At 35.3% G+C, this 19,111-nt stretch overlaps 2 protein-coding genes and 1 pseudogene across 3 annotated transcripts in view; 2 read left to right on the top strand and 1 right to left on the bottom strand.

The window, feature by feature from the left end:
* Positions 1–6,244, top strand: part of LOC123680696 (golgin subfamily B member 1-like) — a 93,725-nt gene extending 87,481 nt beyond the window's left edge. Inside the window, exon 11 of the mRNA XM_045618728.1 lies at positions 5,906–6,244. Coding sequence (XP_045474684.1) covers positions 5,906–6,127 — 222 coding nt within the window. The 3' untranslated portion in view covers positions 6,128–6,244. The remainder of the gene's footprint in view (positions 1–5,905) is intronic.
* A 1,139-nt stretch (positions 6,245–7,383) lies between these two features.
* LOC123680697 (zinc finger MYM-type protein 1-like) lies at positions 7,384–12,269 on the top strand. Of its 2 annotated transcripts, XR_006747555.1 has the most exons (3): positions 7,384–7,901; positions 8,802–11,529; positions 11,619–12,269. XR_006747555.1 is itself a non-coding variant. In XM_045618729.1 (2 exons), the coding sequence occupies exon 2, from the start codon at positions 8,941–8,943 to the stop codon at positions 11,359–11,361; it is 2,421 nt and encodes an 806-aa protein (XP_045474685.1). In that variant the 5' UTR covers positions 7,384–7,901; positions 8,802–8,940; the 3' UTR covers positions 11,362–11,600. The 2 variants fall into 2 exon arrangements, 1 of the variants encoding a protein (XP_045474685.1); XM_045618729.1 differs by lacking the exon at positions 11,619–12,269 and having other exon boundaries at positions 8,802–11,600.
* A 978-nt stretch (positions 12,270–13,247) lies between these two features.
* Positions 13,248–17,995, bottom strand: LOC123680834 (annotated as a pseudogene).
* Between the last annotated feature and the right edge of the window lie 1,116 nt (positions 17,996–19,111).

Below are 19,111 nucleotides of genomic sequence, written 5' to 3'. Positions count from 1 at the left end.
CTATATTAGAGCTGATTTTTGTCTCTCAGGATAACGTCGAGGTATTTAGAGCGAATGATGAATTGATTAGTTGCGATCCTCATCATCCTCCACTGTGCTTCGATATTCCATTTGAGAATAATAATAATAATAATAATTTTATTTAATCCTTTAGGACACTACATGGTGTAGAGGACAGGTCACAATAAGAAAACTAAACAACTAAGGAGTCACATAAATACTCATTTACAGAATAGAAACCTTTTTTTAAGAGGAGGTTCTTGATTTCTTTTTTAAACAATTTTAAATTCAAAGACTTCACAGATGGTGGCAAATGATTGTATAACTTAATACTTCGGTACAATGGAGAGCATTCAAATTTATGGGTCCTATGTTTAGGCAATACAAAAATTTGCGTATTTCTAGTTTCATAATTATGATGACTTGATAATTTCATCCATTTGTCTTCATTTTCCTTTGCGTATAGCAAGCATTTGAAAATGTATATCGAGGGTAGGGTTAAGATTCCATTCCCAATAAAGACTGGCTTACAAGATGCTAACATATTGAGGTTGAATATTGTACGTAATACTCGTTTCTGAGCTACAAAAACTCTGGAGAAGTCAGGGCTACTTCCCCAGAGCAAAATGTTATAAGACAGATGGCTATATACCAGGCTGTAGTATACACTCATTACAGAGGACCTAGGTAAAACATTCCTAATTCTAGCTATTGCAAACACTGAACTGTTTAATTTTTTACATAACACGTCAATATGAGTAGTCCATCTTAAATTTCTGTCCACATGGATTCCAAGAAATTTAGTTGTTTCTGATGTTGTGATAGTGTTATCCCCACATTTCAAACTAAAGGTACTAACTTCATTATTTTTTATAGAGAAGTAAACACATACAGTTTTATCGACGTTCACCATCAAATTGTTTGAGCGGCACCAGTTAACAAATTCCCACATAATAAATTCACAGGTACTCCGAAGTTCCTCAGGACTCCTGCCAGAAACCACCACAGACGCATCATCAGCAAATAGCGTTATTAAGGAAGAAGCTAATTTTATAGGCAAATCATTTATAAATAATATAAATAAAAGGGGTCCTAGCACGGATCCCTGAGGAACTCCAAGACCAATATCGTGGTTTTCAGAATAATTAGATCCTACTTTAACAGACATAGTTCTTCCATTTAGGTAACTACGCAACCAGTCCAGGAATACGCCCCTAAAGCCCAAATTATAGCACTTTTCGAGTATGAACTCGAAAGAAAGTGTATCAAAAGCCGAAGATAAGTCAAAAAATAGACCTGCTACGGACAGGTTCCTATCCAAACACTCGTAAACGGATTCGAAAAAATTTACAGCAGCTGATTGGGTTGAATGACCGCTCCTGAAACCGTGCTGAGCAGAATGGATTATGTTAAATCTATTTAGAAAACACATCATCCTGGTGAAAACTATTTTTCGTATACTTTGGAAAACACGCTCAAAATGGATATTGGTCTATAATTCATTATTTCATTCAGATTGCTCTTTTTCAATACTGGGATTACTATGGATTTCTTAAGAACATTTGGGAACTTCCCCGTTGTGATTGAAGCATTGATGAGATATGCGAAGTATTCACTAATAATTAGGCTTGCGACCTTCAAAACTTTAGCAGATATGAAATCGATACTGACGCTTTTTTTATTTTTCAAAGCTTTAATGGCATCCTCAACTTCGATTTTAGAAACAGGATTGAAGAAGAAACTACTGTTCACTAAAGGAGTCAATGTGCAAGATTGTGATAACTGATCTCCATAACGAACCATCAATTTCGAAGCAGCAATTGTGGAAAAATGTTTAACAAAAATACTAGCTAACTGACTTGAACGCTACACATAATCCCATTTAGATGAACGGTGACATCATTTTGACCACCACTTGATCTCCCAGTAAGATTATTTACAATATTCCAAACCGTCTTATTTTTATTTAGGGAAGAATCAATAGTTGAACTATAAAACTTATACTTCGAGGTCTTTATTAGTGCCTTATGTTGATGTTTGGCCTTTTTGTAATTATTATATGTCAGAGAGAAACCAATATGCCTATGCAGCCAATGAAGATTTGACTGAATATTAGGAATGAACGAAATTGTGAATATTTTAGGGATTTCAAGGCAACGAATTTTGAAGGAATCATATCGTGTTTGTCTCAAGCGGATTGGAATCTTTTAATTCATAATGATATGGCCTAAAGTATCACCGCATTTTACGAGGTGATTCCCAAAAGATTGAAGCCAAAAAACAGATTTCCTTATTGGTTCTCCGCTGACTTAAAAAAGCTGATTTCAAGTAAAAAAGCAGCCCATAAAAAATACAAGCAAACTAGTATCAGTGACGATTATGATGATTTCGTCGTAATAAGAGAAAGGTGTAAAGCTGAAAATAGAATTTGCTTCAGTGAGTACGTGGCTAAAGTAGAACAGTCTATTCGCAGTGATCCCAAATATACCTGGAAATTCATTAACGACCGCAAAAAGGGTAGAGATATACCTAATTCTATGGTGTTGAACGATTTAGTATCCAATGAAACTCTTGAAATAGCAAATTTCTTTAAAAATCATTTTTCGGGTGTGTTCAAATCAAGCATTTCAGGGATGTAAACATCGAATATGAGGATGAAATCGACTTATATGATTGCACTTTTAATGTTGAAGAAGTGTTGATAGGTTTGCGATCGTTGAAAGAAAAAAAGGACGAAACACCAGATGGCTTACCAGCTATATTTTTGAAGCGATGTAGTGATTCCTTAGCAGGCCCTTTATGTGATTTATTTAATCTTTCAATGAAATCGGGCATTTTCCCAGGTCAGTGGAAGCTCAATTATATATTTCCAATTTTTAAATCGGGTAACAGAAATGAGGTGAAAAATTACAGACCTATTTGAAAGTCTTCTCACATTACAAAATAATTTGATTCGTTAGTTGTTGCAAAGATCTCCCCCCTCTACAGCAATGTATTAATAGATGAACAACATGGTTTTATCCGGAAAAGATCGGTTACAACAAATTTACTGATTTATACGGATTTCATATTCGAAGCTATGAAGAAAGGAAAGCAAGTAGATTCAATATATACAGACTTCAAAAAAGCTTATGATTCGGTAGCGCACTGGTTGCTTATCGCTAAATTAAAAGCATTAGGAGTTAAACCCCCGCTTTTAGATTGGTTAGCTGAGCGTATCAGCGGTATCATTCTGAGAGTCTCATATTGTGGCGTGCTCTCCGACGAATTTGTTATGGAATCCGGAATTTTGCAGGGATCGCCACTATCAGCACTATTATTCCTTGTTTTTATTAACGATATTGGAAGGGTGATCAGATTTAGCATCTTCTTGCTGTTTGCTGACGATTTAAACGGGATTTCAATGAATTGACAGGTGATGAGGTTTGGAAGACTAAAATCTCCGTGCAAGTTTGAGTTATCATTTGAGGCAGGAATCTCTTATGAGCACAAATGTAATTAAAGATTTAGGAGTCCATTTCGATTCAAAAATGAGTTTTATTCCTCACATCCAATTCATCACTAATAAGGCTTTCAAAATGCTGGGTTTTGTTAAGAGATCAATGCAGGAATTGAATGATGTAAATGTATTGAAAACAGTTTACTGCTCGAATGTAAGAAGTATTTTAGAGTATTCAGCAGTGGTATGGGCGCCCTACTAGGCTGTTCATAGACAAAGTATTGAAAGGGTACAGAGGAAATTTCTGAAGTGGGTATCATTCAAAACTGGGATGTCAATGTCATCCGAAAATTATAATCAAGAGATAATCGGGCTACGATCTTAAGATTTGAGAAGAGATAACTTTAGCATTATGCTTATTTTCAAACTTATCAATAACCTCATCGATTGTAATTATTTAATGAGCAGAATAAATCTCTACTGTAGTCCAGCGCTCCTTAGAACTCGAGAGGTTTTTCACATTAGCTTTGCGCCAACAAATTATAGTTTCCACAGCCCATTATCTAGAGCTCTTCGCCTAGCTAACAAATGTTAGGCTGATATATTTTCAGTATCTATATTCACCCTGAAGAAGCACTTCGAATCCCAAGCTCTTACTAGCCCGCTGGCATCTCAGATCTGATTTTTGCCTATTGCACAAAATTAGTGAAAACATTTTTGATAGTGTATATTTCTGGAAATTTTACTTTATGATTGAGTTCTTGTGATACTTATGTGCTTGTTTATCTATGTTCTTATATATCATAATGAAGATTGTTTTTGTTGAAATTTTTCATCAATGTAAAATGGCTTTGCCGTCTGATCAAATAAATAAATAAATTAAAAGAAGGCTTTCGACTCACTTCCACATGGCTGACTGAAAAAAATTTATGAGATATACAAAATCGATCCAATTATAACCAATTTTCTAAAGCTTGCAATGGACAATTGGAAAACGAACATCGAGCTTTCCACGGTGAACATAAAAACCAAGCTGATTCCAATTAAGAAGATGCCTGCTATTTCGTTTGTTTGTCATCTTGGGTAGGGTTATGCGGTACTGATGATCCCTAATAAGGGTGAAACCGGTATATCGCTATCCTCCCTTGATGACATGCATTCTCCTTGGGTTGCTTTCGATTATGATTCCTACGTAATGGCGTGGAGACCTTCTGTCTGACAATGGTTGTGTTGATGGCAATTTATATTGCTGATACATTAGATAACCAGATAAATAATTAATATCATACGATGATATTACTCGTTTGGAAATTGTACTAAATATTGTACTCATTGTTAGTTTATGCGAGCAGTTGTTATCATTTCCAACATTTTAATTATTGACAACGGAACCACACAAAGTGAAAATGTAAGTCGACAACTCTAGTCAAAACACGATATTTTTCTAACATGTTTCCTCACTTTCTGAATTTATATGTTTGTAAATATTTTAAAAATAAGATTTCAACTTTTAATGTTGTAATTTCGTGCATCTGTATTTGATTGTAGTTCTTGTTGTTCCATTTCAGAGCCCTGATGAAGACTTTGAAATAAAGTCGAAACTAGTTGGCCTTTTTTACAGAAAGTTGGTTTTGTGAATAAATCCCTGACCTTGAAACCTGTTAAAGATCACCGAATTAATATACATAGGTCTTATCATCATTCATCGTATAATATATAAATTTCTTATCAAACTATAAGAATCATCAAAAGTTTAAGTCTCACACGCCAAATCGACCAAGTGGCTATCTATAATAATTTGTATGGATAATTTAAATATTCGGTGGCTATCAAGGTTTCCGAATTTGACTTCGTTAGATTTTTTTCATTTGTCACATTTAAAGACCAACATTAATCAATTTGAAAATTTGAAAAAAAAATCTTACGGTGTTATATCCGGAGACCTTGGTGGCCGCTGAAGTGAATACGCCTAGGCACTATAGTAAAGAGGATCAGACTAATTTTCCTCTATAAAAACACAAACAGAACAATAATTAAAAGTTCATAACCAATGTCTAGAAAATAACACTAGTTAAAATAAGTAATGCTTAATATTAATTCTACAAAAATGGATTCTTACAAAATATCTAATGAAAAATGATTTGTTCGTTGAACGAGCGTTGAAAAAAGGGGCAAAGTTCTATACAAAAGCATTCTCCCATAAATGGAATTGCAAATGAAAATCAATATTATTTAACGAGATAGCATTAATCACATATGTTCATGTTTTTGAAAGGATCTCATCATATTTTATATTAGTTTTATATTGATGTATTGGGATATAAGTTACGTGGTAGATATTTGGCTCTGATAATTATAAACATATTTCTGCCGTTTTCAATTTGAAATGTGGTAGGTATGTATTTATTTAAGATAGTGGTACAGCTAGTGTCGATTTCACTTAAATGATATTTCTTTATTTTCAAGGTCAGATCCCTTCTACCATCTCACAATGGAACAGATAGTATTTTACCGAATAAGACTTCATATCCACAAAACATCTGCACAAGCTTCTGTCAAATTAGACAAATATTCCCTGGTCCTGAACGAATGAATCATTCGAATGCTTCGATCGAAGAAGAAGATTCCGAATCTTATTTAGACGGATCGAATTCCTGTTCTGGATGTTGTGATTTTTCTGATGCTTGAAATCATTCTTCGTCACACCAAAATAAAAACAAAATCTCTTCCCAATAAATGAATGTCAAAAAAAAATATTAGTGTCAACTATTTCTTCAATAAAGAAATACATAATTCAACCAATAACCAAATAATTATGTAATAACAGGCAGTTGTAGCTACCAGTGAAGCTCAAGACAAGACGGAAATTTTTTGGTTTCGATGAACCATTCAAAAATTAATGGCGATGTTAACAATAATTGGTGTTGTAACTGAATTTACACTAAGATACAAAAACTAAGTTAACATGGAACACATCTAGTGTTCCTCTCAATTGCACAAGACGAAAAATAAATGAATCTAATAATGTTAAATGAATGTCGTAGAATCTCTTAAACTCAATATTTATCAGAAAACAACCAAAAATAAATCGAAAAAACATCGAATCGAATTGGTGCCAGGAGCTTTTGGACACAGAAATGTTGTGTTGTGATATACCTTCCATATGAAATCAGACTAATTAGGTTAGTTTACCTAGATGAGGAATCTAGAAGAAGGATCCTCCTCAAATTTGGCATGGACCTTCTAGGGAATATTTCACATAATGTATAAACTAAATTTCAACTTAGTTCGATCTGTTGTTACGGAAACAACATGGATTTTTTCGATATTCTGGTTAAATTTTCTAATAGCTGCCATCGACATTAAATATTGTGTTGATCTTGAAATTGTTGTTATGCATCTATCCGAAATTTTGCACGAAACGTGAAATAGCTTGTAGGGACTCCGAGATTGCCCAAAAGAATACATCGTGGGCTGCGCATCTCTCTCTAAATTGACACCACTGGGTGTATAAACGTATAAACCCAAACGTGTTACAGAGTCACCATTCTCTGCAATTAAATGGAAGATGTATTTGGCAGAGGTCACTGAGAGTTGAACAGATGATTCCATCACAGTGATTCCGGGAAGAAACACCTCCCAATTCCACGAGTGAGAGGGAGAGAAAGAGAGAGAGGGAGAGCGCACCTCCAAAATTGGCTGAGGTCGCATCGCAAAAGTGGTGACTCTGACGTGTGGTGGAAAAGTCAAGGTTGCAGAGGCAATAGCCTCTCTCAACATCATGGACATGGCTGATAGGACACAAACGACCAATATGTGCAGCTCAGGGCAAGACACTTCAAGACCCCCACAGCTTCGCAGCGACAACGCCAATAACGAATGACACGCTAAGGCTTCCATTTCCGTTCTCACAACTCGCTTGCGAATATGCCTTCGTACCATCTCCTCTGGGCAGGCCCGACGAGAGGGCGGTACAGCCGGTACAAATTACCGGGGCCCGGGCTCATGGGGGGCCCGGGCTCGAGCTCCAGCAACAAGAATTTTTTCATTGATATTTATAATTACATAAAAAAAATGGAACTGATGAAGATTGTGTGATTCCTTTCAATCTTATAAAACAACAATGTAAACATTCAAGATTGTCCATGCTATTAGATAGCCTACATAGGCAATCTTGAATACATAAATCAGTACAACATTGCCTAAAGTATTGACCCGCTTCAGCTCTACGCTCTGGTCACGTTCCCGCCCCTATCGTCAATTCAACGTAGATCGTTTCGTTTACTGAATTTTCGGGGAATCCCTGACCTGATCGATGTTCATTGTCATTGTTGTCAACCGAATTCGTTGCTTGCTATTCTATTAGTGAATATTTCTCCGAGTTCATAATCATATTGATTGGATATTGGATTATCGTTAGTGTGTTTTGTGAAGTACGTTGTTTGGAATAATCTGAATGAAGGTAAGACACATCAGTATTCAGCAAAAGCATAAAGCATACATAAAACGGGTGAGTTTGTTTCAATGAACGTCAGAACTTTATACTTTGACGCGTGCAAATGAACGTCATATTTCCGTACACATAGAAATCTTTGAAGCTGATACCTTTAATACCATTTTCATTACCTTTAGTCCAAAATCCGTCTGTAGTACTGTAGTATTATTGCGCTCTTCGGTTTCTTGCTGAAAACCAAATTTTTATGTTTATTTATAATAAGGAGAATATACCGGATGGTTCAAAAGTCTGGAAACGGTGAAATTATGTCGCGCACAGGTGGAAAATCTGAATTCTGATACTGGGGTCTTCAGTTATTCCCAGTGAGAATAGAATCAGTGTATTCAGCAAAAATTTTACAACCGCATTGGTCGAAACCAAATTTTTTTGTCCATTTTTGGGCCCTATGCAGCGTTTTTTGATCGAAAATCCGGGGGCGTTCATTCAGATGAGGATGCAAAAATTTGTATTTTGATACTGATATATAGTTGAAATCTGTGATATAGACGATATTTCATTAAAAAAAAACAAGTGAACGGATTTTGTTCCGAAAAAAAATAGAAAATACAAGCTTCTTTTTTTTTCTTCCCCTAGCAGAAAACCGATGAGTGCAGTAATTCTGCAGCCGGATCTCGTACTACTTCACACTTCATGCTCTACATTTATTTGATTTTGCCAAAAAAATTCATTATGAGATGGTTGTTTTTCATGCAGTTTGCAGTATAGTATGTATTACTTAAACAAACCAAAGTGTCCTACTAATTTTAAAATGTGGAACTGAATGAAATGTGAAAAGCGCCTTTTCAGTTAAATAAACTCACCGAAAACGAAGATGGTTGTCTAATAAATATCAATTTATTTTAATAGATGAGTTATCATCATAAATCTGGCTCCCAAAAACGTAAAGAGCAACAGCAGAAGTTGGAGCACATGAGAAAAGGAAGAAGAACTCTTGAAAACCTTGGGTTTACTACCTCAAAAGTAACTCCAGGCATTTCAAAAGTGAATGAAACCTGTGATGAAGTTTCAGAAACCTCCAATATATCATCGCCTGGTCCTGTACCTTCACCTTCAAGCCCCATTTCCAGTAGTTCTGTTGGGCAAAATGATGATCTCCTACGAAGTGGAATCATTTCAAACGCAGTTAAAGTTGATAGCAATCAAGATAAATATGAATATCGATAGTGGAGTACACTTCGATATAGGAAATTTGAGAAACGTTACTCCCGTCATTATTGAAGAAGCTGTGAGAAAAGGACCTGAACCCATTCCATCACAACTTCCTCCTGATAGCAACGGAATGCCATTTCCCAAATATCTATTAAATTTAAACATGAAAAATGGGGAGGTTGTATCAAGAGACTGGCTAACTTCCTCGAGGCAAGCACTGTTCTGTTTTCCCTGTAGGTTATTCAATAAAGCAACAAGGTCACAACATTCTTCTCGGTTTGTAACTGAATATGGTTGGAGTCCTACAAATTTCTACAGAAAATTGTATAACAGAATTCCTGAACATGAAAATAGTATCGGTCATCGATCATCATACCTAGAGTGGCGGGGTATAGAACAAAATATTTTCAATAAAAAGAATATCGATAACTTAGTATTGAAATCTTTAGAAAAAGAGAAAGAGAAGTGGAAAGAACTATTGCAAAGATTTCTTCAAGTGATTCTATTTTTATCTGAAAGAGGACTAGCATTAAGAGGATCATCTAGTTTGATTGGTAATCCAAACAATGGCAATTTTCTTGGTACATTGGAGTTGCTAGCAAATTATGATACCATATTAGAAGAGCATCTAGATGCTGTTAAAGATTCTCAAGAAACTAAGAAACGTATGCAAGTACACTATCTCTCAGCCGAAATTCAAAATGAATTCATTTCACTTTGTGCTGAACATGTTATGGAAAAAATTTTAAACGAGAGAAAGCTGGCGAAATATTTTTCTTTAATCGTCGATGCTACCCTTGATAGTTCTCATGACGAACAAACAACGTTTATATTACGTTATGTCTGGCTGAATGAAGATGGCAAATACCAAGTGTTTGAAAGATTTTTAGAATTCATCAACTGTAATAAAAAAACTGGGGAAGATATAGCAAACATGATTTTAGAAAATTTGAAAAAGCGCAATATTAGCATAGAAGATTGCCGTGGACAAGGATATGACAATGGAAGCAACATGAGCGGACAATATAAAGGCGTGCAGGCAAGGATCCTGGCCCTCAATCCCCTTGCCATATGGTCTCCTTGTGCTTGTCATAGTTTGAACTTATGTGGTGTCCATGCAGCAGAATGTTGTCCCCAGGCTGTTACATTTTTTGGAATAATCCAAAAGCTGTACAATATATTTAGTGCTAGTCCTTCCAAGTGGGAGATTTTAAAAAATAAAATAGATGTATCCCTGCATTCTCTTTCTACAACTCGCTGGTCAGCTAGAGTAGAAAGTGTCAAACCGGTCTGCAACAAGTTGCCCGGAATAAAGGATGCAATTCTAGAGGTATTTGAGCTCAATTTGACATCAGAAGTGCGAGTTGAATTGAATGGTATTTTATCATATTTGGGATCATTTGAATGTCTCTTAATGGCTTCAACGTGGCTGAAAGTACTTACAGCTATCAACTATAGAAGTGTTATTCTTCAAACGGAATCCATAACTTTGGACATTGGAACCGAAAATTTGAAGTCTTTGCTGGAAGATCTTAATATTATAAGAAATAGTTGGTCGAAAATATTGAATGAATGTAGAGAAGTAGCAAAAAATTTAGAAATGTCAACCGAAATGCCTACGTCCGTGAAGAGGAAACGCAAAAGAAAGCAATTTTTTGACGAAACGAATTCAGAACAGGATTTTTCATCAGAACTTAGTGGGGAGGATTACTTCAGAATAAATGTATTTTATTCAATTCTAGATGCTGTTATTTTGAATATTTCTACAAGATTCCAAGCAATTAAAAATATTGTGCATATGTTCAGTGTCTTATGGAAATTTTTACACTTAGAAGATGCAGACATTGAAGAGAGGGCCACTAATCTCCAAATTCAGTACCACTTAGATACTGATTGTAAATTAACAGAAGAGATCAAGCACCTCAAGGTTATCTTTTCTGCTACTTTTCAAATGAATGATCTTACCCCACTAAATCTTCTGAATGAAATTCACAAATTAAAATTGGATACCTTGTTTCCAAATATTGTGATATCCTTAAGAATATTTTGCACTTTGCCTGTGACTGTAGCCCAAGCTGAAAGGTCTTTCAGCCACCTTTCAAAAATTAAAAATGTTCTTAGATCTACCATGACTCAGGGACGATTGAGTGCTCTAGGCTTATTATCGATCGAGTCAAGAGTAGCTAGAAGATGCGATTTTTCTAAAATTATAGCAAATTTTGCTACTGCAAAATGCCGAAAGGCTCACATAAAATGATTCGTGTTTTTTGTAGCGGTCTTCGAAGTAATTTTTACCTAATTTTTTCAGTATTTAGTGCAGCTGTGTTTCTCAACTCTTTATAGTATATACTTAGTAAGCCAATTCATGTTTCTGGAAGGTTCTAATTCCAATAATTTTACTTGCATAAAGCAGTATAAAGTCCATGTAAGAAAAAATATGATAAACTTTTATTTTTCCTTCCCTAATTTCTTCTACATTAAAAAAATTACAATGTTCAATGATTTTGATTTCAGAAGGCATATATCCTAATCTTATTATACCGATTATACGGTTAAGTAACACCATCGGGGGGCCCGTATTTTTGGTTTGTACCGGGGCCCGCCGAAGCTCTCGACGGCCCTGCCTCTGGGGCTAGGATTCTATGATTATATGATTGCCTGCACTAGCGCAGCTAGGGGTTGTGACGGCGAGTTTCTCCGGATAGTGGATTGTATACTCTTTTATTTCAATATTCCCTCGGGCGCCAATTGCGATAGGTCTTGTAAGGTCGCAATTCTCTACGTCGCTCACTATTATTGACCCTGGGTAGCTTTTAAACAGTCGGAGAAGGGTTAGATTCAATCTGAGATAAGAGCGATTGACCAGTGATGATTTATTTCATTGAAAATGGCAGTAACTATGTCTATTGTCTATGAAACAAATAAAAGACACTGAGGAAACACACTATATTTAACACTATTCGTTCTCCCATTTAAAACAACAGATTATACAGGGTGTACGTTTAAAACGGACTAACTTCAAGGGGAGATTATACAACAAAAACTGTCATATAACACATGGACGAAATGTTGGTGGTTTTTCTTCATTTTAACATTTTTTGATTTCATGGAATTTATCACTTCTTTCCATTAAACCAATTATATCTTATTCATTTCTGCGTTCTCATCGAATTTGATCATATATTCAGAAATTTCACTGACGAGAATGGTGAAGTGGTGAATATAAATATTTTGAAGAGAGCGAAATAAATCGTATCTTTCCAATCGTTTTATGAATGAAAAACTATAAATGAGAGTATGTTCTCTTTGCAGTAAAAACTTCTCCGTTTTGCAGGCTTTCGAACGACATATCTAGTTCTGTGCTAGCTACTTTCCTTCTGCTGTAATATCTTGGCTAACGTGATGACAATGAAAAAGACGAAAATACTCAAACTTTCCTTTGCCCTATTTCAAAGCTTCTTTCGATTGGATAGTGAGATAATTCTCATGGAAATCATTAATTTCAACTAAACTTAATATTTTATACAAACAATTTTGTTTTTTTTATACAAACAGTTTTGTTTTGAATGTGGACTAATCATGAAATAAACATTATTACTATTACTATAGTAATTTTAAAAAGATAACCAAATTTGATTATTAAATACAAAAAAACGGAATAGATTCACTATTCACTACGTTTTGGACGCATTTGTTCACAACACGAGTGGATTATTTCAATAAGATTTTCTTCAGTCTGAACGCGAATTGTGTACACTTTCTTTTTTGAAGTGTTCCACACATAAAAATCTAGAGGGGTCAGATCGGGCCTCTGGGTGGCCATGACACTGGACCGTATCTTTTGTTGGTAGTAAATCAACATTTATATACCGTGGTATATTACTGCGAACGCCACCTATGTAATTGTTGTATCTACAATATTTCCTTGAAAAACTTCGATTAAAATACTTTGTGACAGCTTTCCAAGAATTGTTTTATTTCAATATTGTTATAACATCTCTATAGTAACAAAAACATATCAAATTATATAAAGGTAATAATTGAAATGATTACATTGTTTCAATTATTACCTTTATATAATTTGATATGTTTTTGTTACTATAGAGATGTTATAACAATATTGAAATAAAACAATGTAATCAATCCATTTCCAACATTCTCCCCCCGCAAAATTATTGAAAACCATAACGATCAGGTGGTTACACCACAAGTCCCCTTCCCGTAATTTTGATTTTCTCCTCTTCCTCTCTATTCCTTCGGCTTCCCTCTAAATTCATCACTTCATCTTCTACATTCTTCAATTTTGGTGGGTCAGTTTGATTTTCTGTTAAACTCGTGGAATCGTTGATCTCCATGGTGTACAAACGTTGAAAATGTCTCAAGAGTTCGGCAGTTTTTGTTTTCACTTTCGCTACTCTCGAAACTCCATCTCTTCCAGGGTATACTTCTAAAACTCTTCCAATGTTCCAGTCTGTCCGTTTTACATTTTCTTCACCAATCAGAACTACGTCGCCTACTTTCAATTGACGTGGCTTTCGTCGACCAGAGTTGATCAGTTCTGCAAAATATTCCTTTTTAAAGCGTGTTCTCAATCCTCCCTGAAGTTCTTGGATATATCTTCGCCGTCGGATCAAACTGCTTCTGTCTATTTCATCAAATTCAGGTATGTCACTGTTGGTCACGTCATTGATAAACATTGCAGGAGTTAAAGGGCTCAGATAATTTTGATCATCGGACGAATAGGTTAAGGGTCTACTGTTTATAACAGCTTCACAGTCACACAAAAGGGTAAGTAATTCTTCATAATTAACCAATGCTGTTCCTAAATACTTTCTCAGTAAATCTTCAACAATGCGAACCATACGTTCCCACCATCCTCCCCACCAGGCAGCAGTTGGTGCATTGAAAATCCATTTTATTTTATGCAGTGAGGCATATATTGATACCCTATCCCAGTCGATTTTTTGCAATAGATTAAATGCGCCAACAAAATTACCTTGTCCTTATCCTCCATATTTTCTTCTCGTCTTGGAATATCTCCAAGTTCAAGGAATCAACATCATGACCGAAAACTTCTACTTGTATTATTCTCAGCAATCTGGTTTCTGCTTCACTAATTTCATCACTTGAGATTTCTCCGGATATTTTTGAATTTCTTGGCCTAGAGTTGAATGCAAATCTCAAAATCCATGCGATCATCCTCAAAATTTTGGAGTATTTTGAAAAGTATTGAAATTTTTCAGTCGTTGAAATCATTTTTGATATGAGAATTTGTGTTGTCTTCATATTTTCTGTGTTCACTTCTTCTGGACAAATGATTTCTGTATGAGGCCATTCTTCCGGATTCTTCTTTAACCATGTTGGACCAAACCACTACTTAGTTTCCAGCAAAGTTTTGGCACTACATCCTCTAGAAGCTATGTCTGATGGATTTATTTTGCCTGGAACATGATACCAATCATCAGTTTTTGTATATAATCTTATTTCTTTCACTCTGTTTTCCACAAACGTTTTCTCCACTGTCCTTTCGTTCGGATCCAGGGACCGTATTCTCGACAAGTGATCTTTCAAAACGTTCTTTCAGTGCTAACAACACTGAATGAACGTATACGTTTTGAAAGATCACTTGTCAAGAATACGGTCCCAGGTCAAAGCCACCATTGAGTCACTCCAAAAATAAGTCCTAATATCACGAAGTTCATTTATTTTTGCAACACTTCTGTATAATTTGACACCTAAGAAGGCCGCTAACAATTTCAGCCTAGGTAAAGTGATATTTTTTGGAGCTAGTCTAGATTTAGCCAGAATCATACCGGCTGACGTTACTCCATTAATAATAGCTCTAAGAAATATGCAACTTGCGTATGCGTATTTACTAGCGTCACAAAATACGTGGATGGTTGAGTCTGAAGAATCCTCTAAATTTGAATTTTGACAAAGTGTCCTTGGAATTTCACAATAAATCAATAATTCCAATTGTTTTGTCCAGTATTGAAATTTTTGGGATATTTCAATTGGCAATTCTTGATCCCATTCAATATTCATCTTCCAAGAATCTTGTAGTAATAATTTGGGAATCAGTAATACTGGACACAAGAAACCTATTGAATCAAAAATTTTCTGTGCCACTGATAGCAGACTTCTTTTAGTTAATATAAGTTGGGAATTAGTCATGCTATGGATATCACAAAATAATGTATCCTCCTGTATATTCCAAAGTAATCCTAGTACCCCAACTACGTTTACTTGATCAGAAATTTCTTCAGATTGTTGTTTATTGTATACCCATCCTCGTAAGTTGAACTTTGCAGACGACATAATAAATGTTGCTTCTTCGATTAATTTTGCGCATTCCGATTCATTTCTTACACTTGAAACGCAATTATCTACGTAAAATGAGTTTTTCAACTTTTCCGCCGTCTCTTTAAACTGTAATGCAACATTATCTAAATGATAACCAATTGAAGCTGACAAAATAAATGGACTGGACTTGACACCGAACACTACTCTGCAATGCTTGTATACCTGAGGTTCATTTTCTGAATTATTATTTTTCCACCAGAAAAATCTTAAATAATCTCTATCTTCTGGTTGAATTCTTATCTGTAAGAACGCCTTTTCTATATCAGAAATTATGTCTATTGCGTTGATACGAAATTTTATTAATAATGATGGGATTAATTCTAAAAGATTTGGACCCTTTTCCAAACAATTATTTAAAGAATTGCCATTTTTGTCTCTAGCTGATGCATCAAATACTGGGCGAATTTTAGTAGTTGCACTCGATTCTTTAATGACTGCATGGTGTGGCAAATAATGAATGGAATTTTCTCGTTTTATTGCTCTCTCGTCTGTCACTTTTTCAATAATTCCTAACTCCTCCCATTCATCAAATACCCTAGAATAATCATCAAATTTATTCAAATTCATCAATCTCTTCGTATTGGATTTTAATCTACTAAGAGCCATTTCCTTATTGTCCAAAATATTCATACCTCTGATGTTTTCGTCTGCGGAGAATAATCGGTCACCCTTGTCTTCTAATTGTCTTAAAAGGGATAACACGTCGTCATTAACTTGCCGAGCTCGTACATATGCACACGCACACGTATATTACACTGTTCTGATATAATTTATTCGCACGATTCCGCATGCCAAATATGGTTGTGCTCCGGCGAACGGTTCCCTACTTATAAAATTTTCGGATATAAGGGATGACAAATCAACCCCTGTATCCCTATGCGAGTCGCTGATTTTTTCAGTGGTTAATCACATCAGAATAGCGATTCCGAATACCAAAAATAGTTATGCTCTGGCGGACGGTTCCCGACTTATAAAATTTTCGGATATAAGGGATGACAAATCAACCCCTGTATCCCTATGCGAGTCGCTGATTTTTCTCCTGGTTAATCATATCGGAATAACGATTCCGCATTCCGAATATGGTTATGCTCCGGCGAACGGTTCCCGACTTATAAAATTTTCGGATATAAGGGATGACAAATCAACCCCTGTATCCCTATTAGAGTCGCTGATTTTTTTCCTGGTTAATCATATCGGTACAACGACTTCACATTCCAAATATGATTATGCTCCGACAAATACTTTCTGAAATAGAGAAATGTAGATAAACATGAATGAAAACTTCATTAATTCCCAGAAATAAATTCTATAATTGATTTTTCTGTATACCATTCCATTGTTTCGCTTCAAAATCATCAACTACGAAATCCTCATGTCCTCTATTGCATGTTGTAACGTTATTTCAATATAAGTTTCGGCTTTTGTCAGTACGCCACTGGTGACCGCGTTCGGGTATTTCCGTCAAACGGTCTGCTAGGTTCACACCCGTATATATTTATAAATATGCAGGTGGTGCAATAAGCTGGGAATCTCGGAAGCAAAAAACTGTGGCTCTCAGTACGACCGAGTACATGTGTTTAACAGAGTCAGCAAGAGAAGCCATTCATCTCCAGCAGCTCGCATCAGACATGGGCATCTCCTCAAGAAAAATAACAATTTTCAATGATAACCAAGCTTCACATAAATTGGCTTCGAACCCTCTTGTTAGTTCTCGTTCGAAGCATATCGCCATAAAGGAACATTTTATTCGTAATGCCATCCTTGATGGAGAAGTTGATGTGATTTACTGTCCCACGGAAGATATGGAGGCGGACTTACTCACTAAGGCACTTCCTGGACCACGTTTCAAAACACTTCGTAACAGAATTGGACTAACTTCTTTGTCGAGTTCATGAGAGGGAGTGTTGGGATTAGACATTCACTAGATTATATTGTTGGGATATATATTATTGGTTGTTCCCTGTATAACGTGAATTGTCAAATTAATTCTGACAAAGTGTCAGTTTAGATAGTTGTATTATAAAGTTGAATAAATTTCACATTTCTTATTCTCAAAGTATTATCTACAAATCTATATACAAGTCGAATTGATGCAAAAATACATTGTCAAAAATCACAAAAAAAAATCATCTATTTGAGTCGATTTGTGAAGGAGTGAAAGGTTTTAAGACGTTCATAGGTGGCAATAAGTTATGTCCCAACATGAATAAAGAAGAGATGCTCAGACCAGTTCAAGTCCCCAGTCTCTATCAATCCAAGATTACAATGTGTATAAGGATTTGCAGCTTAGAGCCTTCTTCAGTTGGGTCAAGGAAGAAGGCATAAAACTATGAGATGACTTCATAATAATAAACTTCATTTCAAATACAACAATTCAATTTTTATCACAATCACTTTACATCATTTCTACCTTCAAACCAATAAATGTTTTCTTTAGACTGCCTCGGTAGTGCAGTGGACAGAGATGTCGACTGAGGTGCCGAAGGTACCAGGTTCGAATCCTGGCCCTGGTCATGGATGTTGTACATGTCCGGTAGTGGTTAGGTTAGAGGCTAATGACCAGAGCAGTCGATGCCTTCAACGAAAGAAAAAAAATGTTTTCTTTAGCACTGTAAGAACTTATCTGAAGATTATGAATATTGAATGAAACATATTTGTAAATATAGAAATTTTATTTTATTTTTTATTTATTTATTGAAATACAACAATCATTCAACAATTATGTTGTTATTATAGTTGACTTATAACTAAGTTTTTGAAATTATTAAATGTACACTTTAATGAATTCTTGATATGACCTGGCATGCTATTAAAAGTTGTCAAGCTGGCATATATGGGACCCCTCCTTCGACTTTCTGTATTTGCTCTGTATAAGTAGTATGAATTGTTTTACCTTGTTTCTCGGTTGGTCATATTTTGGACTTTCTTCAATAGATTTAGACTCTTTATATGATTGTTTTCTAGCTTATATATGAGTTTGCACTGTTGTAATTTGATCAGTTTGTCCAGCTTCATATATTGATAATTTTTATATAATTCTTTGGTTGGATATTCATAGGGAAGGTGTGAAGTCTTTTTATTATTTTATTTTGTAATCTCTGTAATCTTTTTAGATTAAATTTTGCCGAGTTTGGCCATATTACCGATAAATAACTGAGCACTGAATGAAAATAGTCATAATATATATTTTAACTTGTCCTCTCGTCAAGGTATGGCTGTAAATGACGAAGCTTCGACAACAATGGCGAAAGTTTGTCTATGATCATGTCCACATGTGCATTCCATTTCAATGTCTCTTCTATGATCAATCCCAAGTATTTAGTTTTTTCACTTGTGTAAGTTTCGTATCATTAATTATCAGATGTGGATGGATGTTGGTGCTATTTGTTTTATTCTTAAACAGGATGTATACAGTTTTTTCTTCATTGATGACAAGTTTATTCGAGTTCAACCATTCATTGTACTTCTGCATATCCCTATTGACCATTTCCTCCAGAGTACTTATACTGTCTGCGCTATATATCATGACTGTGTCATCCGCAAACATGAAGACTTCACCCAGTAAACCTGATTTGACAATATTCTCATCATATATTAGGTAGAGAAGTGGTCCGAGCACTGTGCCCTGCGGAACTCCAGTTCTG

The sequence above is a fragment of the Harmonia axyridis genome, chromosome 5, assembly GCF_914767665.1.
Source record: "Harmonia axyridis chromosome 5, icHarAxyr1.1, whole genome shotgun sequence".
In the NCBI taxonomy this organism is placed as follows: Eukaryota; Metazoa; Arthropoda; class Insecta; order Coleoptera; family Coccinellidae; genus Harmonia; species Harmonia axyridis.
The sequence above is the reverse complement of the archived record's forward strand: the minus strand, read 5'-3'. Positions and strand labels throughout refer to the sequence as shown.